This window comes from Nicotiana tomentosiformis, chromosome 2 (genome assembly GCF_000390325.3).
Source record: "Nicotiana tomentosiformis chromosome 2, ASM39032v3, whole genome shotgun sequence".
In the NCBI taxonomy this organism is placed as follows: domain Eukaryota; kingdom Viridiplantae; phylum Streptophyta; class Magnoliopsida; order Solanales; family Solanaceae; genus Nicotiana; species Nicotiana tomentosiformis.
This window is the reverse complement of record NC_090813.1, coordinates 13,281,760-13,308,853: the sequence shown is the minus strand read 5'-3', so window position 1 is coordinate 13,308,853 and position 27,094 is coordinate 13,281,760. Positions and strand designations below refer to the sequence as shown.

General features: G+C 38.3%; 2 protein-coding genes, 1 long non-coding RNA gene and 1 pseudogene across 3 annotated transcripts; all 4 read left to right on the top strand.

Annotated features, from left to right (window-relative positions):
• Nucleotides 1-3,188: 3,188 nt before the first annotated feature.
• LOC138904221 (uncharacterized) lies at nt 3,189-4,775 on the top strand. The gene is made up of 2 exons (XR_011413412.1): nt 3,189-4,293; nt 4,490-4,775. It is a non-coding gene; the product is annotated as an uncharacterized lncRNA (long non-coding RNA).
• Nucleotides 4,776-6,859: 2,084 nt separating this feature from the next.
• LOC104114689 (nicotine N-demethylase CYP82E3-like) lies at nt 6,860-15,338 on the top strand (annotated as a pseudogene).
• Nucleotides 15,339-20,668: 5,330 nt separating this feature from the next.
• Nucleotides 20,669-21,861, top strand: LOC138904353 (uncharacterized). The gene is made up of 2 exons (XM_070192853.1): nt 20,669-20,864; nt 21,044-21,861. Exons 1-2 carry the CDS (start codon nt 20,669-20,671, stop codon nt 21,859-21,861), a joined length of 1,014 nt encoding a protein of 337 aa, XP_070048954.1.
• Nucleotides 21,862-24,689: 2,828 nt separating this feature from the next.
• LOC117277152 (uncharacterized mitochondrial protein AtMg00810-like) lies at nt 24,690-25,121 on the top strand. Its single transcript, XM_033656554.2, has one exon. It carries the CDS (start codon nt 24,690-24,692, stop codon nt 25,119-25,121), a length of 432 nt encoding a protein of 143 aa, XP_033512445.2.
• The last annotated feature ends 1,973 nt before the right edge of the window (nt 25,122-27,094 follow it).

Here is a 27,094-nt window from a genome sequence, read left to right as displayed (position 1 = left end):
TGCCAGTTACACTAAGTGTCACCCTCGCGAGTGAGGAATTTCGTTATCCTTGGTACTGAAGGATTACCGCGAGGCAAGTAAGGATCATCGATAATGTGAAAAGATGCCAAAGATGAGAGGATAAAATATCTATATATAGATCATTGTATCACTAAATCTTAGTGCTCCCCTAAAAGTGGGAATATGGTGTGATATGACATTAGTTCAGAATTAAGTGGTTCTAGTAACTATGAAAATGGTAAAGAAAGAATGTGATAAGAATGAGAAAGGGATAAGATTTCACTTATTCAAGTCCTGTAGATACGCTACGATTCCAGAATATTATGCAAACACGACATCAGGGAGAGGAGGTAAGGGTTCCTGCCTGAGATGTTATTGATAGATAAGGAGCAAGTGCGAGATGTAAGTTAAGATAAAGGAAATGACGCATGAAAAATTACGCAGAATATTGATATGAGAATGAGCCAATGAGTAGTTAGTAGTTGATTCAGGAAGAGCCTAGTTGTGTCTAGACAAAAGGATATAGACAAATCAATAGATCGTGCAAGATAAACAGAGTGAACCCCAACATGGGGAATTCAGTCGCGCAGATATGACATCGTGACCTTGAGAAATATTCGGATAGGAGTTGGGGTAGTTAAAGATACCGTATGAGTGTTAAGGGAAGACAGTCAAAACTTCAGTTCGGGAGCAACCGTACAAGCATATAAGTATGGAGGTAAGTAACTAAGGAATTTTATATGTGAGTATGAACATCAAATATTCCGTTGAGTATACGATGTAATAAGCTCGCAGCCTTGTAAGAATCAGAGGGTCCTCCCTAGGTACTACAATAAAAGACTAGCAGAGGAAATAAGGAAGAAGGTTTTAACCAAGCACAGTCACCTAAAGAGGAAATGGTCATGTACAAACAGTCTCACAACAACATTGTATGCACTCCATCAGCGTGGGCACTAAAATAAGCTAAGTATGCACGCAACAAGGAGGCAGAACGACTAGGAAAAGCAATTGCTTGCATTTAAAGAAAGTTGAGAAGGAATGAAAGGAATTATTCGACCAATGATCCAGAGATAATTACATAATGAATGTACCTAAGATTTCGGAGTATTATCCATGCGGCATATATGTTGACAATCATACAAGCTGTAGAAGACTCCGGTATAAGTTAAAAGAAAGAATTAAGCCCAGAAAATAAACAAAGGATTAAATGGCTAGAAGATTGCATCATGGATATTCTATAGCACCCATGGAAGGCTAAAGTAATAACTAATACCAGGAGCCACAGATCGGAATATAGCTTAAGCCTACATAAAGGTTGATCAGAAGGAAGAGAAAACTAAAGAGTTACAACAACGAAGTAAATCAAGAGTCTGATTATTGTACCTAGAAAATTATAGAAATTGCGCTTGAGAACATGGTAGAATCACTCTTAATATCAGAGGTGCAAGAGAGATAATGCAACAACCATATTCTATAATAGCTCTATAAGGAAGCTGGTTAGAAGAAGTACCAACCTTATAAGAAGTCGGTATGAATCTCTCACCAGATTGTGTATGCACCAAAGGTGCAAGTATTATAATAGAGCTTCAAGTTGTGGATGTGAATCATACCTATATGGAAGGGAGGTCATGAAAGAAATAGAAAATGTGATGCGAGATTTTAAGGTAAGGTAAAGGTCAAAAACGTACGAGATACTCAAATGCAGAAGGTTGTGAGTAGTCCATAATGCGGATAAAAGGCTAGAAGCGCGGGGATTCAGTATCCAGGAATGATAGCAGCGTCGTCAGTAGCATACCTTCCAGCCTATGGTTTCTAAGTACCGAAATTTTTAATTAAGAGAGTAAAGAAGAGTTAGAGACGATGTAATGTCTCACTTGATGTTCCAGAAAAGCATAAGGAAATTGATCGCAAGCTAAGTATGGTAGAGCGACAAAGGTTTACAAGACATGAGCAAGTATAAAGAAAGGCGAGTAAGAAGGTAACGAAAATGGATAAGTCCTCAGGATTAAGCCCATGAAAACAAGAAGAGCTGATGGTTTCTCTAAGTATAAAAAGCTCAGTATAGCCTGAATGAAATCAAAGGAGTCTAAGACTAGTAGCATTTAGAAGAGATGGAATGTTGCCTTGGTAGCAGAATAAGGGTGTAATTGTGATAAATAAATGATGATGTTTGGGCCTTCGCTTGAGAAAGGATTTGAATAACAAAAATAAAGGAAGGGGATCTCGTGAATTGTATAGGATTAAAATACCCACGTAAGATGAATCACATTGGGATGCTATGAAATACGGTTATGAAAGCTTGGTATTGCCCCAGATGGACCAGTCTAATCATTTCAGATATTCCTCGATGCAACGTAAGCCCTAGTGGCAAGGTATGACGTAAAAAGTTTCAAGTTATCAGTGGTATATTGTAGATTAACATTGAGGTGAATCAACAATCGATGGATAAAAGTTACAAAGTATGAGATGAGATTAGGCAATCATTCTTAAGATGAACGGTAAGGAAGAAACATTAAAGGACTTGAATTTATTCACAGAACAATTGCCAAGATGGCAAGAAGACTACTAAAGTATTCGGAAGGTATAGGTTACAAAAATGATAAGTGCATCAGTCAACATTCGAGGATGAATGTTCCAAAGGGGGAATAATGTTACATCCCATATTTTCGTACGTGAAAGTACGCCATAAGTAAATTGATGCAAGCTCGGGAATGAGATTATTTTGAGGTTACAAGTATTATGCTATTTCAAACAAGTGATAAGTAAATTCGTGAAGGTGAAAGGATAAGCGAATCGAAGAAAGCGAGTTTCGTCAAAGTTTGACATGTTGGGATAAAATATGGCCCGAGCTAAAATACCGGTATTTATGGACTAGTGTCATACAAGGTACTACATGACCATGATAGTAGGATGTATAAGATATGTGAGAAGTAAGTAGTATTTTAAGTAAGTAAAAATAATTCTTAATTATATGGGTAATTAGTTAATTATTGGGTAATGGGACATTACCTAGTTAATTAATAATTAGTGGTTGATTAATTGAAGTCTTTGGATAAAGATTGGACACAAAACGTGGCAGCCACATAAAACTGCATTAAGTGACTCTTAAATTATTTTTGCAAGGTGGCAACATTTAAAGATGCCTTTATCTCATTTGGTTAAGAATATAATCATAAAGGGCCAAAGATGGTGCAGCCCTTTAGATTCCTTTCTTGCATGTAGTCGATGGCCTTTCATCTTCTTTTCAGACAGTTTGTTTCTTTTCTAGCTATGTATCTGTTTAGTAAAAGAAATTCTTATTGTTAGTTAACTATTCAATGAGAAATCTGTTTCTTATGAAGAATTTAAACAAAAGACGTGTTCCATCCTTGTTGATGAAGAAGTCTTTCTCATGAGATGTAGTTTTCTAGTGAAAGGTGTAGTCTGTTCATTCTACTTTGAGTTTTCATCCCTCAGCCCACATGTCCTTCCTTAGTACCTCAGATTTTTAGGATCTAAGACGTTTTCAAAGCTCCTAGCAGGTTTTTGTTTTGAAGGTTACACTTATAACTCTTAACACTAATACTGGGTCTCTGATGTTAGATAGCTGCAGTTACATTTAATTGAAAAGATTCGTGACTTTTCAAAAAGAATATATTCTTTATTTTTGAGTTTGAGGATACAAAGGCATGTTAATTGAGTTAACCCATGGTTTTAAAGATATGCAATCTTTTTCAAGAATATTATACGGATTTTTTTTTCTATTTCGCTCCGTCGTTACGTATTGTCGCAATTGACGTGTGTTAGAGGGATTGTCAAGAGAATCGCCTCAGGTATGTTAAGGCTATTCATTCTCTCTTTTTGGCATGATCTATACGACACGAACGAAACGAGCAAATGCACAATTTCCATAAATGACTCTATTCATAGAAATATTATGGGTGTCTATATTCTTGATTTCCCCATGTGAATTATTATATATCTTCTATTCATGGGTCTCAGAAAAATACGTATTTGATAAAATTTATCCGACAAGCATATTATTTTTATAATAATCTGAGAAAATCTTATTAACGTATTTCTTATGCATTTCATGCATTTATACATGTACATCAACCCATGACCAGATGACGTTATATACGCGCGTATATGTATATATATGTATATGGGATATGGGAAAATGTTACGGCGTTATATACGCACCACCACCTGATTAGCTGGTATACATTGATGATTTGCCCGCAATGGCCGAAATGATATGATGGGATGCCCTCAGAGGCTTGATGATGTTATGAACACATATACCTATGCATGGTATGACATTTATACGCATATGCATGACATTATAAAAATGAAATGATTCACAGAGTTATGCAGACGTACATGTCGAGTCGTTTACTCCATGTTTCTCTCATGTCTATTATTTACTGATTTTCATTCCTTACATACTCGGTACATTATTTGTACTGACGTCCCTTTTGTCCGGGGACACTGCGTTTCATGCCCGCAGGTCTAAATAGACAGGTCGAGAGTCCTCCAAGTAGGCGACCAGCTCAAGGGAAGATGTTGGTGTACTCCATTTGCTTCGGAGTTGCTTGGTTGGTCAGTATAATTTAGATGTGTATTTGTTTGGTATGACGGGGCTCTTTCCCGACCTTTGTGACAATTATGTATTCTTAAAGGCTTGTAGACAGATGTCATGTACGGATACTCGTATGGCCTTGTCAGCCTATGTTTTGAGTTTACAAATGATCATGTTGGCCTTATAGGCCCGTATGTCACGTATGGTTTCAATATCAGGTTGGGTCGTTCTATGTTTATTCTAGTTATCCCACGATGGCCCGTTTGGCCCATTTGCCAATGATAGTACGATATGAAAGATACGGTACATTGGTACTCGGTTGAGTAAGGCATCGGGTGCCCGTCGTGGCCCATCGGTTTGGATCGTGACAAATACAAGTTCTAGTCCAATAAAACTAAAGCAGATACTCAATAACTCATACAACCCAACTTAAGCTCACACAACATGAGATTAAACATCAATTTCTAAAGCAACTTATTTCAGGGAAAATAATGTTTCCATAGATACCAAAAAAGCAAGTTTAGACCCACACTACCCAACTTAATAGTACATGCAACAGGAAATCTAATATCAATTTATAGAGAAATTTTATCTAGATTAAACAATTTCACCATAAATACCAAAAGAAATAAATTTAGACCCGCACTAACAATACCGTAATGAAAAAATCTAACAATTTAGGTTTGAATCATCAATAGAAAGCAAGATATACCCTACCCACACCCAAAAGAATAAAGAAAAAAGAATTGATTAAATAAGGAATGGAAACCCCCAAAATATCCAAATTAGAAAAGTAAAGCATACAGCTTGTTTTGAAAGCGACTTTCCACAAAGTGCCTTTTGGGACAACAATTTCTACGGTTGAAGTCGCCAGGAGACAGCAATTTAGCGTATTAGGGTTATGGACAAGTGAGGAAATGGTGTAGGTTTGATAGTGAAATGGGATTATTAGCTCGTTTGATAAGGTGGGTTATGGAAATGGGTTTAGGTTGGACGTGGGGAAAAGGTTTGGTCATGTGATAGTGTTTCTAAGAAAAAAAGTAAAATGAATATTAAATTTTTTTGGTGGGTTTAGCAAAATAAAGGGAGGAAATAATAACCGTTCCAATTGATATATTTTTACAAATACCGTGCCAATAGGTAACAATGTTGCAACAGTTACGAAAACTGTTGCTATAGGAACTTCTAAGGCAACGGTTACAGTACAATGGTAACGGTTTTATTACAACAGAGTATCGCCTCAAAACTCTTTGGCAACGGTTGAAAGCGTTGCTGTACATCATTTATGGCAACGGTTGTATAACCGTTGCATAAAGAATCGTTGCCATTGGTCCAATTTCCAGTAGTCTAGTTGGATTGAATCTATTCGCTAGGTTTCACATCTTATTTTTGCGCTCATATAACAAGATTTATAGTTGATGTCTACAAGTACTGAATTCATCTCAATTTGCAGCATTGGATAATTTCTTTCAAAGGAGTGATAATATAAATTAAGAACAAAATAAAACAAGTAAATTGAGACAAAAACACTATTGTGATTACATCAAATATAGCATGTGATAAAACAAGACTATTCGCATATGGCTGCTTTCTTACCTCTTTGTTGGCCAATGTACAGAGAATAGATAGGCTAATATATAGAAAAAAGTGTGAGCAGCATGGACATTTGCAATCATGTGTTCAATCATTTTGTTTAAAAATTTTGACCTATCATATTTAAAAATAAAAGGGGTCCTTTTGTTGCAGGTACAATTTACTACAAGATCTACATAAAATCTAGCATTAGCAATACAATATTTGTCAGCATTTTGGTTACTTGCATAAACTCCAGCGTTTGTAATGTATTTGCTCTTGATTTTTGTTGTCCGCATATATAATACAAGTTATGTAGTAGAATTTACGTAGTATTTTATGAGAGATAAAAAGTGGAGTTAGAATAGCTAAAATGGCCAAAAATAACCATCATGCATTGAACAACTTCTTCTAAAAGAAAAAAAAGTTAAATAAATTACATAATAATCTTGGCATCACAGATTTACATGCATTACTAAACCCTGCATTACCAATATTCCAATTACGATCCCTACATTACTAATCTCTATATTATAATCTTAGTATTATTGTCCTTGTAACTTGTTCATGAACTAAACCACCCCTATAGAGGTTGGAGTAGTAATTCCCTATAAATAGATTTCATGACATCATACACTAACAGAGCAAACTGGCTTGATAAAAAAGCTTGACTTAGATATTATTCATTCTTTTTCTTTCTTCCTTTCTCCTTCCCTTTTAGAGGAAATGTATGATTATTTTCCCTTATTTGATCTACAAATAGTTGCACCTCTTCTAGTTTTTACTGTATCAATAATTCTATGGACAAGAAATTGGAGAAGTCCAAAGCTACCTCCAGAAATCCCAGGATCATGGCCAATTAGCTCGTACTTTTGGAGCATTGTGTGATCAATATGGTCCAATTTTAACTATTAAACTCGGGATGTTTCGTTATTGTGTGGTGAATAATTGGGAAGCAGCTAAAGAATGCTTCAAAATTCATGATAAAGAACTTGCTGCTAGACCAATTAGTTTAGCAGCTGAACATTATGGTTATAATTATGCAAGATTTTCTTTTGCTATAATTATGGTCCGTATTATATTTAAATGCAAAAACTTGTATTACGACAAGTTCTTTCTAGTGCTAGACTTGAGAAAGTAAAACATGTCCGAATTTCCGAGGAGGAAACTATCATCAAAGACTTATATAAAATTGGTCACGCTTCTTCAAATGTGATTAATATTAGTAAATGGTTTGAAAAATTAACTTTGAATATAATTGTGAAGATGATTTCTGGAAAAAGATATGGATCTTTAGAGAAAGATAAAGAAGTACAATGTTTTAGAAGGGCTTTTGCTAAGATAATGTATCTTGCGGGGCAATTTATTATATATGATGCAATTCCGTTCCGAATTTTCAAATATGTGGATTTTCAAGGGCATATTAAGACTATGAAGCAAATTTACAAGAACTTGAATGATAATCTTCAAAGTTGGCTAAGTGAGCATATGGAGAAATGTTGAAGGTAAATTTACAAGGACTTGGATGCTATGCTTTCAGCGACAGTCTGATGAATTTAAAGCCTACAGTTATACACGGGATACAGTTATTAAAGCGACAGTATTGGTATGTCTTTCAGTACACTCATAGTGTAAAATTCATTTGCATTATTTGTGTAGTTTTAACTTGTTAGCATGTGTTGCGACCAAACACACTCACGCAAGTATACGCGGTCGTCAAGTAATAAAGTGACTCAAAGTCGGATGTCGAACCCACGAGGACTTATGATTAGCTATTAACTAAATTAGCCTATCTTAATTATCTAAACAAGAATTAAATCTAAAAATATTTTATTCTAACTAATTAAATAAGAAAAATATAAATAATAAACTTTGAACAGAGAAAGAGCAGATTTTAATGATATCAATGTAATGAAAACGATCTAGGGTTATGGTCTATCTAACAATCCTATTGTATTCTTCAATTGAATTGACCGACTAATTTATCTAGCTTATTGGTTGACAGGGTTAATATTGCTCATAAGAATCTGTCGAGTTCTTACTCGCCTATTCAAGCTAACCTAACGCCTATATGTCTATGGAGTTAGAATCAACAAGAACGCATTTATAATTCCTGTAAATCAACCAAGCAAGGCAATTAGGTATATGTCTATCCTAACCACGAATCCGTTCCCCGATGCCCGAGTTCAAGAACTTGCCCTACTCAATCCTATATGCAATATAGAATTCCCACTTTCGAGTTCAATTCTAGATTCGTAGATAATATTCAATTGGTGATCAAGCAATTAAATAATTAAGCGCAAGATTGAATAAATAAACTAATATGATAAATCAAGAAGTCAAAATCAATATCCGAATAACAATAGTCATGAAAGAACCACAACCCTAGAACGTGAAGTTTAGCTCCACATAGACATGGTAGCCAAACAACAAATCATATAAAGAAACATAAAAATTACTAAGTTTGGTGGGAGAAAGATGAAACTTGATGAATTCCGGCCTCCACAGCTTTTTCGTGGCTTTTTCCCCCTTCCCAATATGTTAGATAACCTAAAGGAGGCGTTTTTGGCTTATATATTGCGTACAAAAGTCGTGGGCCAAAGCTCTCCTATTCCTAGTCCAAATCGGCTTCAGAGATTTATGCTAAGGTGGATGCGACGCATCCACCTTGTCCTCCATTTCAATTTTTGCCTGCGAAGGTGGATGCGACGCATCCCCTTTGTCCTCTATTTCTCAGCTTGCATGCGATGGTGGACGCGACGCATCCAGCTTCACTTCTACTTCCCAGTTTCGCACGCGATGGCAGACGCGATGGCCCAACTTCACTGCTAAGGTTGCATGCAGGATGATGTTTTCCTAGGTTGGATGCGACGCATCCAACCCTTCTTCCTCTAGCTAAACCACCATTTCTTCATATTTTGCACTCCGAACACCTTAAATCGTCACACATAACTTAATTAGTCATCAAACCAATAATTACACCATGTTGGGTGTTTTAAAGATTAAATAACATCAACAAGTGGTTAAAGCATGGGCAAAGTAACATCAACACATATCGAAATATGCCAAACATCACTACCCCACACTTAAACCTTTGTTCGTCCTCGAACAAACCATCCTATAGTAGACGAAACAAAATTAAACTCTTATCATTCAAAGCACACTGCACCTATGACCGTGGTTATTTGCTACAATTAGGCTCTAGACTATGCATCAACACACTTCCCTTTTCTTATGCCCTTCTTTAAACATATTCGAACAAAGACAACATGCTCACAACAATCCTAACCTCAAAAACCGACTCAATGTCACAATGCACTCATGGCTTGAACAACCAACATCATAGAGAAGTCTAATAACGTTACCTATCCCTCGTGAAACCATGTGCCCTCACAACAAAAGCAAAGAGAGTAGAATCAATCCACACATTCGAATCTCATGCTCACAAAGAAAATCGCTCACTCTCACAAAAGAAGTCACATGCATGTAATTGGTACCATAGGCTTGCCCTTAATGTAAATCTCTACTAATGTAAGCTCGCTCGATCTAAAATCAATTAGGACTTTTTCATGGTTGTAATGTGGGCTAAGGGACGGGTAGGATATATTTAAGGAATAGTGACTCACCCTCCTAAGCACTTTAACACATCATCAAATAACTTAAGCGCGAATTCTTCAACACCCTTTCAATTTCACCAATAATATCACTCCAAACAATATTTCCTCTTTCTTTAAGCACTACTTTAATTCATACCCACTAGCAAGAACAAGACAACAATTTATTCAAGAACAAGACAACAATTTATTCATTTATATTTTTCTTTCTTTCAATTTCCGCTAGTGGTGTATTATTTTACAAAATAAGTGCACCCTTCTTTCTTTCATTGGTTCCACTCAAAAGTCACCCCACACTTAGTCCCTTCTTACTTCTTTTAGCGCTCATCTAACAATTAAAGTGCTTTAAGAGGTAAAAGGATCAAAACAATGTCAATTAAGAATAAAAAGGGTATAGGCTTGTAATGTGGGTACCAAATAAAAGGTCTACAGGCTCAAAAGGTTTAACTAGGGATAGATTTTATTTGTGATAAGCAATAAGCTCAAAAAGATCAAAGAAAGCCTAAAATCATTTTTCAAACCGAGCATCACCTAAAATTTCGCTTCAACTCACATACCGGGCAAGTTCTAGACACAAGTACACTACATGGACTACACAAAAACCTCACCACATATGGCACATGACTCATTAAGGACGGTTACATTCCGACTCTCAAACAATGCAAGTATTCACGGAGCAACGAGATATTAAGCATTAAGCGCAAAGTGAACACAAGTCAAGAAAATGAGAAATAGGCTGCAACAAAACATGCTATCCGTTTTAACAAGGCATCATCAATAATTTCAGAGTGAGAAGGGAAGATATTACATATGTAAAAGCTTAAATATGCCAGTATCAACCAAGTCAAGGTCACCTAGGTTCATCATTCTTCCTCCTTTTATTCCCTACATTCCTACTCTACTCTAAAAAGAAAACAAAATTACCCGGTTCAAATTACATCCCATGGAAAAGAATCGAGGCACAAAGAAAAATCACAGGGGATTATTACTACCTAAAGAAAGCTAAAAGACATATTTTTTGGATTTTTGTTTAGACTTTAATCCCTCAAGAAAACTGTCTAGGAGATCAATCGTCGGGAAAAGTCCAATTTTTCTAATTTTTCATTTTTTTTTCCTTCACAAAAGCTACTACACTTAAGAATGAGTACTACAACTAAGCTAAAATAGCACAGAAACTTATCCAAACGATCTCCTCACCCCACACTTAAAATTTTGCAATGTCCTCAATGCACATTATAAATAATAAGAGGGTAAACGAGACTCCCTGGTAGGCCAAAGGCCGAAGCAATAGCGGCTCACGAGGTACTCAGACTTCCCCCAGGCATCGTCCTTTGTGTGGGCACCCCACACTTAGTCCTCACCATCTAGCTCGCTTTTGCACTCTTCTAATGGCTTTGCTTCCTATGCTCATAATCCTACAAAACAAAAATAAATACTACAAAATAATAAAAATAAAATAAAATAAAAAGTAAACAAAAATAAAAGAAAGCAGTAACGCTGGGTTGCCTCCCAACAAGCGCCTGATTTAACGTAGCGGCACGACGTGAACCACTTTTTGCCTCCACCTCGAACTTATGAATTGAGCCCCTAACATGGCATCCAGTTTGCGGCTATGCTCCAGTGGTGGGGCTACAAAGATAACCAGGCCAAGTAATAAATTTTTCACTCTACACTTCTCGGCCTTTAGATGAGGAATGTATTTTTTGCTTTTTGGCATGACAAATTCAAAAATATAGGCATCATGTTCCTCTTCCATTGACTCCTCCAAAGGCTTAGATGACTCGATTTCCATGTCATCATCCAAATACAATGTCGAAAAATGTTTAGAATGAGGACCAACATGCCCCAACTTTAGAATTGTATTACTATTTATATCCTCATATGTGCACACATTAGAGTCTTCAAATATAACATTATCTGCTACCTCGCATGGCTCTAGTGTACTTTTCTCAACATGGGCATCATCAACAGAAATATGCTCGAATGATTGGCTCTCCACTTTTAGCTCCTCAATTTGGCGTATAAGCTCCTTTTCAGCTTCTGACAACTCATTACTATTTTGTTGGGCGATAGACGCAACAACCTTTGCATTTAGTTTATCTTGCAAGTCGTGAATAGTAGTGACAAATTTATAGATCCCTTGTCCCAGTTTAGATCTTCCCTCTATAAAGTGTCTCATCCCATCAGTAAGTTCCTCATGTTGAGCTTCATATATTTCTAACTTTTCAGCCTGTTCTGCCAGCCAAGTTTGGCTCAAAATCTCCTCTTTTTCAAAAATTTTCTCTTGCTGGTACTCGCTCTCTTCATTCAATTCTTCCATATTGGCCTTCATTCTTGTGATTGCTGCCCTCATTCTTTTCATATCTTTTTTGAGTTCATCCTGTTGCTCTGCTACTTGCCTCAGAATATCCCTAATATATGCATCAGGCTCCATATCCTGCACTTCATTGCCCCTATCAAACTCAGAAATATCATTAGAAAGATCATAATAAGGGCTCAGAGAAGGATGAACAAAATTAGGACAACCATCCCAATGGCCATCTTGACCACCACACATATTATAAATATTCCACTCAAAGGATTGAGATTGTGCGCACAACTCGCTCCTGGGAACATTCTGACAATTTTTCCACCAGTGGGGTCCTCCACAATATGGACAAGGATCATCAAAATAAGAATAACCATCATTCGAACAATTTTTATTCCAAGATGCCATGCTAAAATAAATAAAAAATACTAACTAAAATAAAATAATAAAAAAAACATGAATAGATAAAAAAAATGTCTAATCTAGAAAAATAGCAAATACTTGTTGCGACCAAACACACTCACGCAAGTATACGCGGTCCTCAAGTAATAAAGTGACTCAAAGTCGGATGTCGAACCCACGAGGACTTATGATTAGCTATTAACTAAATTAGCCTATCTTAATTATCTAAACAAGAATTAAATCTAAAAATATTTTATTCTAACTAATTAAATAAGAAAAATATAAATAATAAACTTTGAACAGAGAAAGAGCAGATTTTAATGATATCAATGTAATGAAAACGATCTAGGGTTATGGTCTATCTAACAATCCTATTGTATTCTTCAATTGAATTGACCGACTAATTTATCTAGCTTATTGGTTGACAGGGTTAATATTGCTCATAAGAATCTGTCGAGTTCTTACTCGCCTATTCAAGCTAACCTAACGCCTATATGTCTATGGAGTTAGAATCAACAAGAACGCATTTATAATTCCTGTAAATCAACCAAGCAAGGCAATTAGGTATATGTCTATCCTAACCACGAATCCGTTCCCCGATGCCCGAGTTCAAGAACTTGCCCTACTCAATCCTATATGCAATATAGAATTCCCACTTTCGAGTTCAATTCTAGATTCGTAGATAATATTCAATTGGTGATCAAGCAATTAAATAATTAAGCGCAAGATTGAATAAATAAACTAATATGATAAATCAAGAAGTCAAAATCAATATCCGAATAACAATAGTCATGAAAGAACCACAACCCTAGAACGTGAAGTTTAGCTCCACATAGACATGGTAGCCAAACAACAAATCATATAAAGAAACATAAAAATTACTAAGTTTGGTGGGAGAAAGATGAAACTTGATGAATTCCGGCCTCCACAGCTTTTTCGTGGCTTTTTCCCCCTTCCCAATATGTTAGATAACCTAAAGGAGGCGTTTTTGGCTTATATATTGCGTACAAAAGTCGTGGGCCAAAGCTCTCCTATTCCTAGTCCAAATCGGCTTCAGAGATTTATGCTAAGGTGGATGCGACGCATCCACCTTGTCCTCCATTTCAATTTTTGCCTGCGAAGGTGGATGCGACGCATCCACCTTGTCCTCTATTTCTCAGCTTGCATGCGATGGTGGACGCGACGCATCCAGCTTCACTTCTACTTCCCAGTTTCGCACGCGATGGCGGACGCGATGGCCCAACTTCACTGCTAAGGTTGCATGCAGGATGATGTTTTCCTAGGTTGGATGCGACGCATCCAACCCTTCTTCCTCTAGCTAAACCACCTTTTCTTCATATTTTGCACTCCGAACACCTTAAATCGTCACACATAACTTAATTAGTCATCAAACCAATAATTACACCATGTTGGGTGTTTTAAAGATTAAATAACATCAACAAGTGGTTAAAGCATGGGCAAAGTAACATCAACACATATCGAAATATGCCAAACATCAGCATGTTACCCTATTCGTCTCATTTTATGTGACAATGTATAACTTTAACGGAGTTTTTTAAAAAAAAAAGTCGTAGGAGTAGTTTAAAACAAGTCTCAAACTTTATTTGGATATAACTTATAATATTAAGAGTAAAATAATTATGAAGTTTAAAATTGAAATTATTTCTAATATAGAAATGTGTCATTATTGATGGAATGGGCTAAAAAGAAAAGTTTGCCACATAAAATGAGACGCGGAAGTACTTACTGTATCTTTTATCTAGAGCTATACTTCTATACACCGATCATGTAAATATAATTTTATATTATTAGGCCACTTAAACAATAACTTCAGATAACTAGCTATAATAAGTGGGATTAATAATCTTAAAAAAGGTAACTTGCTAAAATATATTAAAATACACAGACAATGTAAATATTTTTGCATTGTTAGTATATATAAGTCAACTCCTATATCTTAAGTTAGCAAAAGGTTAGAATATATTAATAATTAAAGAAAGGGTTGTTTAAACTTTTTATACGAGACGGTTCACATATTTCAAATTATACTACCACAAATCTTGTAGAGTATGATGTTGGATGGTTCGGACACAACCGCTGTTCACCTAATATGGCTCATGTCCTTACTCTTGAACAATCCTCACGTCATGAAACATGCCCAAGAAGAGATAGACAACAAAGTTGGTAATTGGAGAGATGGGTAGACGAATCCGATATCAAAGAACTTGTTTATCTCCAAGCTATCTATTATTAAAGAAGCGTTGCGTTTATATCTACCATCACCTTTGTTAGTCCCACATGAAGCTGTGGAAGATTGTACATCGCGATTCTAAAATTTGGTCAGAGCCCGAAAAATTCATGCCAGAGAGATTCTTGAATGAACATTCAAATGTGGATGCTCGTGGTCAGCATTTTGAGTTCATTCCGTTTGGTTATGAAAGACGATCTTTTCCTGGAATTAGTTTTGCGATGCAAGTGGCTCATCTCATAGTTGGAGTTGCTCGTTTAATTCAAGGGTTTGACTTCGGAACACCATCAAATTTGCCAGTGGATATGACTGAAGGTCAAGTTATTACCATGCCTAAGGCAAAACCTGTGGAAGTTGTAATCACCCTACGTTTGGCTTCTGTGTTTTATGAGTAATGTCATGGGCTGCTTTCCATCATCGACCCATGACCCCTTGGACGCGCCCCGTGGCGTCCCGGCAAGCCTCCCAACGCCTAGCGCCACGGTCGGCCCCGTGGTCTCGGCAGCGCCAAGTGACAAGCGAGCATGCGCCTCTGTCGCCCCACCGATAATCAATGCCAGCGCCCAGCGGCTGGCCAATGCCATCAGCGCCGCGCGCACCGACAATGCCGCGCGCCCAAATCATCATGTTGCCATCAGCGCCGCACTCCCAGACAGTGCCTCGCGCGCAGACCCAATGCCAAGCGCCAGCGCCCCGCCGCTGGCAGATCCAAATAGTGCCGCGCGTGCCCACAGCAATGCGCGCGCAGACCCTGCTGCTCAAGACAAAGTTACTGCCATCGGACTTGCTTCCATAGAAGACTAAGTCCTTTTCATTGTAATTATAGAGTAGTTTTACTTTATTTATTTTCAGTGTGCTTCTACAGCTTTCTTAGGTCAACTCATGTAACTTTGGTTTATTTTTTTAAGCATTATTAAGGGGGACCAAAGCATTCAAACATTCAAGCATTCAAACAATTCTCTGTACTGGTGTCTCTCCCCCCTGACACCGCATTGCATCTTGTAATAGCTTTCATCATCATCATCAATACAATCATCAGCTTTCATTATCAGTTGCTCATTTTCCGCTGCTCAATTGCTTACGACATTTGATTTTCCCATACGGCACTGACAATCTAGTCTAGCGTACGGCGAGGACCCCAGTTGGCGCATAGCAACCACACTGACATCGGTTGCTTAGCCTTACGTCGCCCTTCCAAGGAACCTCAGGAAGGCGCCGCGTAACAGTTGGTATCAGAGCCTAGGCTCGACATCGGACGAGGGAACTCATTGGCATCATCATCACCATTTCTGACCATGGTGAATCACGGGGATCGCATCACGACCCTAGAAGAGACGGTTGACGCATTACGGCCCATCGTGGATACGTTGCCTGATCTAAAAACCAGCCTAGTGCAAAGGTTGGACGACCTGGACCGCAGAATGCGGCAGGCCGAAAATGACATAGCAAACATCAGTCAAGACTCTGAGGAAGACCGACAAACGGCTGCCGTCGAGGCAACCAAAATTCATGGCCAATTCGAGGACCTCCAACAGGAGCGTGCCGAGGATTTAGCCCATCGGGAACTAGAGGCAGACAGACTGACAGTCATGCAGCAAACCATAGACAACTTGACAGGCCAGCTCAATGTTGTCAATGCTGCCCTTCAAAGCCTGCTCAAAGGAGGCGAAAACCACATCAGGGGTGCCATGAACATTGCCCCCATGCCACAAAAGCTGAAAATTCCTGAGCCCAAGCCATACAACGGAGCCCGGGATGCTAAAGAAGTGGAAAACTTCATCTTCGACATCGAACAATACTTCGATGCCGTTGGACATTTGGAAGAATCCAAAAACGTAGCAACTGCTGCCATGTATCTTCAAGGCGATGCAAAACTCTGGTGGCGAGTCAAATACGAAGCCATCAGGGCCGGTGAAGATACTCTCCAGACATGGGCAGAACTGAAGGCCGCCATACGCCTGCAGTTCTTCCCCGAAAATGTGGAATACAATGCATGAAGAAAGTTGCGTGAACTCCGCCACACCAGGTCGGTGTGGGACTACGTGCGTGAATTTTCCGCACTCATGCTAAACATACGGGATATGGGGGACAAAGACAAACTGTTCGCATTCATAGAAGGTTTGAAACCTCATGCTCGTATGGAACTGCAAAGACAACGGGTAGATACCCTACCCAAGGCCATTCAAGCTGCTGAGTGCCTTGGGGATTATCAGTTGGAAACTCAGAAGGATAGGCCCCAACCGCCTGTCCGAGGGGGATACAACGGGAGCCAACCTAGCAACGGTGGCCCCAACAGAAACGGAGGAGATCGAGGTGCATCCAAATCCAAGACTCCTTCCTCAAGCAGTAACACTACTGCATCAGTCAACAACAATCAGGGGAGAAAGCCCCCATCAGAATGCCGTCATTGCGGCGGGGAACATTGGAACAATCAATGCCCCAATACACAAGTCAATGCTCAACAAACTGTTGACGATGACGAGACAGATACCGACGACTCAGACGGCGCCGATCAAGTAGGTGCCTTCAACGTATTTGTCGGCTCCATTCATGATACTTTGGCGGGAACTAGTACTGGCAACCCCAAGAAGAAGGCATTCCCAATCGACAAGAAAGGGAAAGGAAAGGCGGACGAGAGGCCTCCCCCATCACAAAAGAGGACCCTAATGTTCGTTGACATAAAAAGTAAACGGCAGACCTATTCGGGCATTGATAGACACGGGTGCTAGCCACAACTACCTGGCCTCAACTCAGATGCAACGCCTCGGTCTAGCAGTGCAAAAATGCAAGGGTCGTGTCAAGGCTATCAACTCTCCATCTCAGAAAGTGAGTGGAATAGCCAAAGAAGCGCCAATCCAACTTGGCCCATACAAGGGAATATTCGACCTACGCATAGCTATCATCGATGACTTCGAACTGATAGTGGGATTGGAATTCCTCAGGCAGACCAACACCATCCCGGTACCATACGCCAACATGCTCCTAATGATGGGAGACAACGGGGCCAAACCCCACACCATACTGTGCATATCCAGGAAGATGGCCGCTGGAAACATCACGGCCATGCAATTTAAGGAGGGAACCAACAGACCTGAACCCACGGTTCCGGCTGCCCTCAACATCATCAAACAGGCATCACATCATCGGGGTCCAACAGCTCATGGCGCCCCTCATTGTGTGAAGACTTTTCAAGCATTCCAAAAGGACAAGTCAGATCACTCAGCACAAGCGGGACTCTTGGAGCCACTACCTGTCCCACAGAGACCTTGGGAAAGCATTTCCCTGAATTTCATCACAGGATTGCCCAAGGTCGAAAATCATGCAACCATCATGGTGGTAGTAGACCTGTTTTCCAAGTATGCTACCTTCATTGCAGCCCCGCAGAACATGTCGGCAGAAGAAACAGCTCGACTCTTCTTCTCCCATGTTGTCAAACATTGGGGTATGCCCAGCAACATCATCAGTGACTGCGACCCTCGCTTCACTAGCAAGTTTTAGACCCAACTCTTTAGTTGCCTCGGATCCAAACTGAGTTACAACTCAAGCCATCATCATCAGCAAACATATGATCAAACAGACCGGTTCAATGACATGCTGGAGGAATATTTCCGCCAATTTGCTACCGGGTCACAAACACATTGGGTGAAGCTTCTGGATGCTGCTCAGCTGTGTTTCAATTCACAAAGGTGCGCCCATACAAACAAAAGCGCTTTTGAAATTGTTACCGGACAGCAACCGCTACTCCCACATAATGTGAATGCACCTAACATACCATCATCTCATCGAGCTGCCAGTTTCTCTACAGAATGGGAATAAACTTTGAGGATAGTGCGGAGCTATCTTGTCAGGGCCCAAGACAGGGCAACGAGGCATGCCAAACAAAACCGTCATTTTGCCCAATATCAAGCAGGGGACAAAGTGATGGTAAGAACCCCGAGACGGAACTTGTTTGCAAAGAGGACCCAAGATCCTCGCCTATTGCAAAACTACATCGGGCCTTTTTCCATTGAAAGGCGCATCGGGAAATCCACATACAAGCTGAACACACCAGCCTGGTAGAAAATTCATCCAGTCTTCCATGTCAGCCGCCTCAGGCCATTTCAGAAATGCATGGAAGATCATTCAGAAAGACATCTCACAACACCGAGGGGAACAAACCTCCCAGCCATCAAGAGCCTGACCAATCATCATCATCCTGCAGGTAAGGCTCCGAGGACGTCGCCAACTCAGGTGGGGGAGAATGTCATGGGCTGCTTTCCATCATCGACCCATGACCCCTTGGACGCGCCCCGTGGCGTCCCGGCAAGCCTCCCAACGCCTAGCGCCACGGTCGGCCCCGTGGTCTCGGCAGCGCCAAGTGACAAGCGAGCATGCGCCTCTGTCGCCCCACCGATAATCAATGCCAGCGCCCAGCGGCTGGCCAATGCCATCAGCGCCGCGCGCACCGACAATGCCGCACGCCCAAATCATCATGTTGCCATCAGCGCCGCACTCCCAGACAGTGCCCCGCGCGCAGACCCAATGCCAAGCGCCAGCGCCCCGCCACTGGCAGATCCAAATAGTGCCGCGCGTGCCCACAGCAATGCGCGCGCAGACCCTGCTGCTCAAGACAAAGTTGCTGCCATCGGACCTGCTTCCATAGAAGACTAAGTCCTTTTCATTGTAATTATAGAGTAGTTTTACTTCATTTATTTTCAGTGTGCTTCTACAGCTTTCTTAGGTCAACTCATGTAACTTTGGTTTATTTTTTTAAGCATTATTAAGGGGGACCAAAGCATTCAAACATTCAAGCATTCAAACAATTCTCTGTACTGGTGTCTCTCCCCCCCGACACCGCATTGCATCTTGTAATAGCTTTCATCATCATCATCAATACAATCATCAGCTTTCATCATCAGTTGCTCATTTTTCGCTGCTTAATTGCTTACAACATTTGGTTTTCCCGTACGGCATTGACAATCTAGTCTAGCGTACGGTGAGGACCCCAGTTGGCGCATAACAACCACACTGACATCGGTTGCTTAGCCTTACGTCGCCCTTCCAAGGAACATCAGGAAGGCGCCGCGTAACAGTAATAATATTTTGGTAGTTGTAATAAGAAAATATAAGAAGCACATTTTTCAAGCTTTTGTAATGTTTAAAAATAACTACGTATGTGATTTATCTCTTATCGTTTCCTTTTCGGAAGACAAAGCTAAATTTCTCTTTGTTCCATAAAAATTTATGTCATAATTATGAAATACTTATTAATTAATAATCAGTTGCAATATTTGATCTTTTTCCCCCTCAAGAAATGGGGACAATATATTCCTCAAACTTTATTGTATAATTTATGGGTTGGTGAAGATAATATAAAACATCACCTCTTCCCAATCAAACGCAAGGTTTCAATAAAAATTCTGTGTTAATTAGTTTTATTGAATATAATGACAAGAATGTGAAGGAAAATAATTAATCTAGTAGCTCAGCTCATAGGTTCAAAAAGTTAGTTACAGTTGGTTAAAAGTTAGTTAAGTTAGTTACGAGTCAGTTATATGGTTATGACTTGTAGAGATTTTATTCTTAGAGAAACAGGGGATGATCTGCTTCTATATAAATGTGTAGATGTATACAGAAATCAATCAATGAAGAAAATTCTTCTCTTAGTTCATTCTCTTCTCTGTTCTTCATACTCTCTCTTCTCCTTCTCTTCGTCTCCTCAAACTAATGAATTCTTCTATCTGTGATCTTCATCTCTTCTTGTTAATTGCTTCTAATCATATTGTTCTTATGATGTACATTTAAATTTCTACATGGTATCAGAGCAGTAGAATCCAATCACTTCCACAAATTAAAAGTTCTTGTTCTTGTCAATTTAAATCTGTCAAAAATCTTTCTTCAAATCTTGAAGAAGTCTGAGAATCTGTATTCTGGCAATTTGAATTGAAACAAGCTTTGATGGTTAATTGCAATTGTCTGAAGATATGACAATCAATAATTCTGAGAATCTGGGAACCACGATTGGTACTTCACCATCTATTGTTCAAGTTGATGTAAATGGAACTCAATCTGCACCTGTCACGGATTATAATCATCCTCTATATCTACATTCGACTAATGTAAGTGGCATTTCTCTCATCTCCTTACAATTAACTGGTTTAGAGAATTATTCTTTATGGAGTAAATATATGAGAATAGCCCTGCTAGAAAGAAACAAGTTGGGATTTGTTGATGGCTCTTGGAAGTAAGAAAATTTTAGAGAAGAATTTTGGTACAAGTGGGAGAGGTGTAATGCTATAGTCCAATCTTAGATAATGAACATTGTGTCTAGTAATTTGTTACGGGGAATGGTTATGCAGATAGTGTTCAAGATGTTTGGGAAGATATGAAAGAAAGATTCAATAAGGTGGATGGATCAAGATCATTTAGCCTACATCAAGAAATTGTAAGACTAACTCAAGGAACAACGTCTGTGGCAACTTACTTCACAAAGCTGAAAGAGCTTTGGGTTGAATTAGAGGCACTAGTGCCACTACCGGGCTACAAATATGATAAGTTAAGGGAGTTTGTAGCCTATCTTCAAAAACATAAATTATATCAGTTTCTAATGGGGTTGAATGATCACTATCTACAAGCTAGGAGTCAGATATTTCTGAATAAACCAAGCATATGCTTAATAATCAGTGATAAGTCACAAAAGACTTTGGGAACAGTCTCCAGCTCAGTTGGTCTATTAGGTACTATGCCTACTCTTGATTCTATTGCAATGTACTCTAAGACAGGATATCAAGGTCAGAAGTTAAGAAAAACCAATAACTTGTATTGTGATTACTGCAAGATAAGATTTCACACCAGAGAAAATTGTTATAAGCTGAAAAGATATCCTCAAGAATCAAATTTTAAAAGAAAAGGAGGACCAGGTGGTTCATCTGCTGCTTACAATGTGTTCTCAGAAGAAGCCAGTGATCAGCTGACACAACTTGATAATCAAGGGAACAATAAAGCCAACAGAGTACACTATACAGAGACACCTGCACAAATGGCTCAAATGAATCAGCTCCCAGAACAGATAACCCAGACTGGAGCATGTGCTTTCACTCAGTCTCAATATGAACAAATTGTGCAACTACTTAATCAAAGTCAGCTGCAAAGTGCAAATTCTCATACTGCTTCCTAAGCCAATGTACAAGGTAAGAAGCAGGTATTAGCAGCAGTAAGGCAATGCTAGTGTCAAAAATCCTTAGAGATTAGCTTATTGACACTGGTGCCACAAACCATATGGTATCTGATATAAGCATGCTAAACAAAGCATCTATATTAAAAAGTACAAATTCAAAAAATGTGCAATTACCAAATGGTGATGTATCACAAGTAACACACATTGGCTCTAGCACAATTTCTGATAACAGTACTCTAATTAATGTATTTCTACTGCCTCAGTTCAAGTATTACCTTATGTCAGTCTCACAGGTAACAAAATAATTAAACTGTGTAGCTGCCTTTTATCCTAACTTTTATGGGTTTCAGGATCTTTGCAGCGGCAAGGTGAAGGAGATTGGTAAGGAGAGTGAAGGCTTATACCTGCTATTAAACAAGTCTACATAAAAACTTGGAGAAACCATTCTAAAAGTGCATCAAGTTACTACTGTTAGTGAAGATGAAATAAAAATGTGGCATATGAGATTTGGCCATGTATCTAGTACTACCTTAAATAAAATACTACCTGCTAATAATCAGGTTATAGCAGAAACTATTAAAAAGTGTAGTATATGTCCATGTGCTAAACAATGTAGACCACCTTTCCCTACCGACTCAAGTAAAAGTTCTGCTAAATTTAATCTTATTCATATGGATGTATGGGGACCTTACAAAGTTCAAACTTTTGATGAAAACAAATATTTTCTAACCATAGTAGATAATTTCACTAGAATGACATAGGTTTATTTGTTAAAACTAAAATCAGATGCCAGTACTGTTATTCCATTCTTCCTAAAAATATGTTCAAACTCAGTTTAATGTCATAGTTAAAGTTGTTAGATCTGACAATGGTACTGAGTTCCTAAATGATGTATGTAACAATATATTCAAACAATTAGGTATAATACATCAAACGTTATGTGCCTATACACCCTAGTAAAATGGTATAGCAGAAAGAAAACATAGACACATTCTAGAAATAACAAGAGCAGTCAGGTTTAAGGCAAATATTCCTCTAAAATTTTGGGGACATTGTGTTTAAACTGCTATGTATTTGATTAATAGGTTGCCTTCATCTGTGATTAAATTATCTCCATATGAAAAGATGTATAACAGAAAACCTTCACTCAATTACCTAAGAGTAATAGGATGCCTATGCTATGCCAAGAACTTTACTGAAACTGATAAACTACAACCAAGGACAATGACTGATGTACTGATAGGATATTCAAAGGTACAAAAAGGTTATACTTTATATGATCTCAATAACAAATATTTTTTTGTCAATAGGGATGTTAGTTTCAGGGAAGATGATTTTCCATTCAAATAGAGTACTACTGATATTCCAATTTTCACCAACACTATGGCTGAGATGGCTTCAGCAGATGAGCACAACCTACCAAATCTGGGACTATAAGAGTCTTCTGACAGGAGAGTGAATGAAAACAATGAGATAGCACAACTACCATCAGCTATCAGTCTATCATTGCCTCCGGCTCAAACCAATCCAGAAAAATAATCCATTATACAACCTCAGATCAATATAAATACACAACCTCTGATATAGCCACTATAGCACTAACAACTCAACCATTGCTCACTCAGCCTATGTCAAGATCAAAACCAAGAGTTGAACTCACTAGAAAGTCAATAAGAACTTCAAAGCCACCTATATGGAGAAAAGACTTCATATCTCTTAGTCTACATAACAATACCACTTATCCAATCTCAGACTCCATCTCATATGACAAAATCTTACCAAAATACAATGCTTTTCTATCAGCCTTCTCATCTGTTACAGAACCTTAGTCTTATGCTGAAGCAGCTCAAGATCCAGATTGGATTGAAGCAATGCAGTAAGAGATCAATGCACTACAAGAGAATAACACATGGGAGATTGTAAGCTTGCCAAAAGGGAAGAAACCAATTGGTTGCAAATGAATATACAAGATTAAGTATAAATCAACAGGTGAAGTAGAAAGGCTTAAGGCAAGACTTGTAGCAAAAAGTTACAGTCAACAAGAAGGCATAAACTACCAGGAGGTATTTTCTCATGTAGTCAAGATGGTGTCAGTGAGATCAATCCTATCTATAGCAGCTTCAAGAGGTTGGCATATACACCAAATGGATGTGTATAATTCCTTCCTACAAGGAGATCTCACTGATGAAATATACATGGAATTATCATAGGGATTTCAGAGTCAGGGGGAGATTAGAGTGTGTAGACTCATAAAATTTCTCTATGGATTAAAACAGGCACTAAGGCAGTGGAATGCAAAATTGACATAAGCTTTGTTGAGTTTCCAGTTTACTCAGAGTCAATTTGATCATTCTTTATTCATCAAGAGGACAGACAAAGGCAGTACAATGGTTCTTATCTATATTGATGACATGTCGATAACAGGTGATAGGTTGGATCTTATAAAGGACACCAAGAGTGCACTACAGAAAGCATTTAAGATGAAGGACTTGGGAGAATTAAAATACTTTTTAGGGATTGAATTTGCAAGATCAGATAAAGGAATCCTAATGCATCAAAGAAAATATGCATTAGAATTAGTGTCTAAACTTGGACTCTCAACTGCAAAACTAACAGGTACATCTATGGACAACAATCTGAAACTTACAACTAGGGAATATGATGAATACTTCTCAACTGCTTCACTCATAGAAGATGAAGTCCTAACTGATCGAGGACCATACCAAAAGCTTATTGGAAAGTTACCATATCTCACAGTCACAAGGTCTGACATAGCCTTCAGTGTACAGAACTTAAGCTAATTTTTGTAACAACCAAAAAGGTCGCACATGGAAGCAGCTCAAAGAATAGTTAAATATATCAAAAATGAGCCTGACCTAGGTGTGCTTCTATCAAATAAACCTCAGGACAAAATTACAGCATTTTGTGATGCTGATTGGGCAGCATGCTCTCAAACAAGGAAGTCTATCACAAGTTTTCTAGTGAAGATTAGAGATTCAATAGTGTCGTGGAAATCAAAGAAACAGACTACAATCTCAAGAAGCTCTTCTGAATCATTGTATAGAAGCATGGCTTCAGCAGTAGTAGAATTGACATGGCTATTAGGAATGCTCAAAGAAATTAGTCTCAAGTTTGAACTCCCAATAACTACTTATAGTGACAGCAAAGCTGCAATTCAAATTCCAACTAATCCAGTTTTTCACAAAAGAACAAAATATATTGAGATAGATAATTATTTCATAAGAGAGAAGATACAATAAATACTTGTGAGGACTGAATACATTAATACCAACTAACAGCCAGTTGACATTCTTACAAAGGGGCTAAACAAAGTTCAACACCTACACTTAAGGTCCAAGCTAGGATTACTTAATATCTTTACTCCACCTAGCTTGAGGGGAGTATTGAATATAATGACAAGAACGTGAAGGAAACAATTAGTCTAGTAGCTCAGCTCATAGGTTCAAGAAATTAGTTACACTTGGTTAAAAGTTAGTCAAGTTAGTTACGAGTCAGTTATATGGTTACGACTTATGGAGATTTTATTCTTAGAGAAGCAGGAGATGATCTGCTTCTATATAAAGGTGTAGATGTATACAGAAATCAATCAATGAAGAAAATTCTTTCATTAGTTCATTCTCTTCTCTGTTCTTCATACTCTATCTTCTTCTCTTCGTCTCCTCAAACTAATGAATTCTTCTATCTGTGATCTTCATCTCTTCTTGTTAATTGCTTCTAATCGTACTATTCTTATGATGTAAACTTGAATTTCTACAAGTTTAATTTTGAAAGAGAAAACATTAACATTTTTAGATGATTTATTTGTCTATGTTAAACGATATTCCTTCTATCCAATTTCTTAAATACAATTTCAGAGATCCCGTTGTAGATTTGTTTTATAACGCTTATTTTCCTTATGGTTTGAAATATTACACATACCTCCTTTTCTTCTATTTCAAGCCACTCGACTGAATTCCTTGCGGAATACTTGACCAGGATTTAGAAAATACAATGACAACTAGCGCGCTTTGGCGTTCGACCCAACCTGAGCAATGAGAATTCGCCTTGTTAAGACTTTCGGCTTGAGCTCTTGGAGTTGTTTATGTTATAATTATGTATTACTGTAATAAATAATTAAACTTTCTGGAAAAACAAAACAGAAAGTTAGTAATACTTGTTTAACGAAATAGATTCTGAAAAAAAAAAACAGTATATGAATAAATCGAGCCATGGCTGTTGGAACAGGGTTGTTTGAAACATTGAGGGAAAATATATTTAAAATAATCCGGAAAAGAAAATGGGCCTGACTGAACCGGATCGCGGGTCATGGGTTATTCCGGATTGAATTTTTCATTAATTATTTAATTAATTAATTAAATAATTGAAAGGAATTTTATCCAAAAAGATTAATCAATCAATCGATCTTTGACCAAATCCAAATCCAAATCCAAATCCAAATTCGAATCCGAATCCGAAGCCGAAGTCGAAGCCGAAGCTGAGCCGAGCGAGCGACGACGACGACAGCACGAGGCTTGCCTTCTTCTTAACTCTCTAAGAGCTAGAAGAAGAGCAATTATATATATACCCATCAAAAGCCTTTTCTTCCTCCGATATGGGACAATGTCCCTTTGCCAAGGGAAACTCAAATATTTTATTTTCTCTCCATTTCTCATTCACCCTCTTTAAGCTACACAAGCTTAAAATCCCAACAATCCCCCACATGAATGGGGAATAGCTATAAAATAAAGGAATGCATGGACGCATGTGTGTTTTACATGCAAGAATTAATTGCATCTGGATAAGTAGGTTTTCCTTTGAACTTTCCGTAGTGAACTTATATCAGATATACTCGGTCAATCGGTAGATTTGATATCTTTGAACCGTCGAGATTTGTTGTATACCTAGACAACATAAGTCACACAATCAATCCTTAACCATCTATGGTTCTCACGGTTGTGTTCGTTTCAGCCATGAACACTGCCTGGTTTCATGAGTGCTTAGAGAATGGGCCTTTACTTTCATTCCCCTTAAAGCGGCTTACACTTCACACTCACATAGGTGATTTCTAAACGTGTAATCCTATAGACATACTATCTGGTCATATCCTGCCAGACTTAGCAAATCATTAAAAACCTTTAAGCTTTGTTGACTCATCAAAAAGCCTTAATGCTTTACCTCAATTTCTGAACATTGTCTTCATCACGAGAATGGGTTGAGTTATTTGACAATGTTG

Bases quoted from the DNA above. Each gene is read 5' to 3' on its own strand.
- LOC138904353 (XM_070192853.1), top strand. From the start codon at position 20,669: ATGACAATCAATAATTCTGAGAATCTGGGAACCACGATTGGTACTTCA. The intron at 20,865-21,043 runs GTAAATATATGA...ATGGTTATGCAG, and splicing joins AGAGAATTATTCTTTATGGA to ATAGTGTTCAAGATGTTTGG.
- LOC117277152 (XM_033656554.2), top strand. From the start codon at position 24,690: ATGGAAGCAGCTCAAAGAATAGTTAAATATATCAAAAATGAGCCTGAC.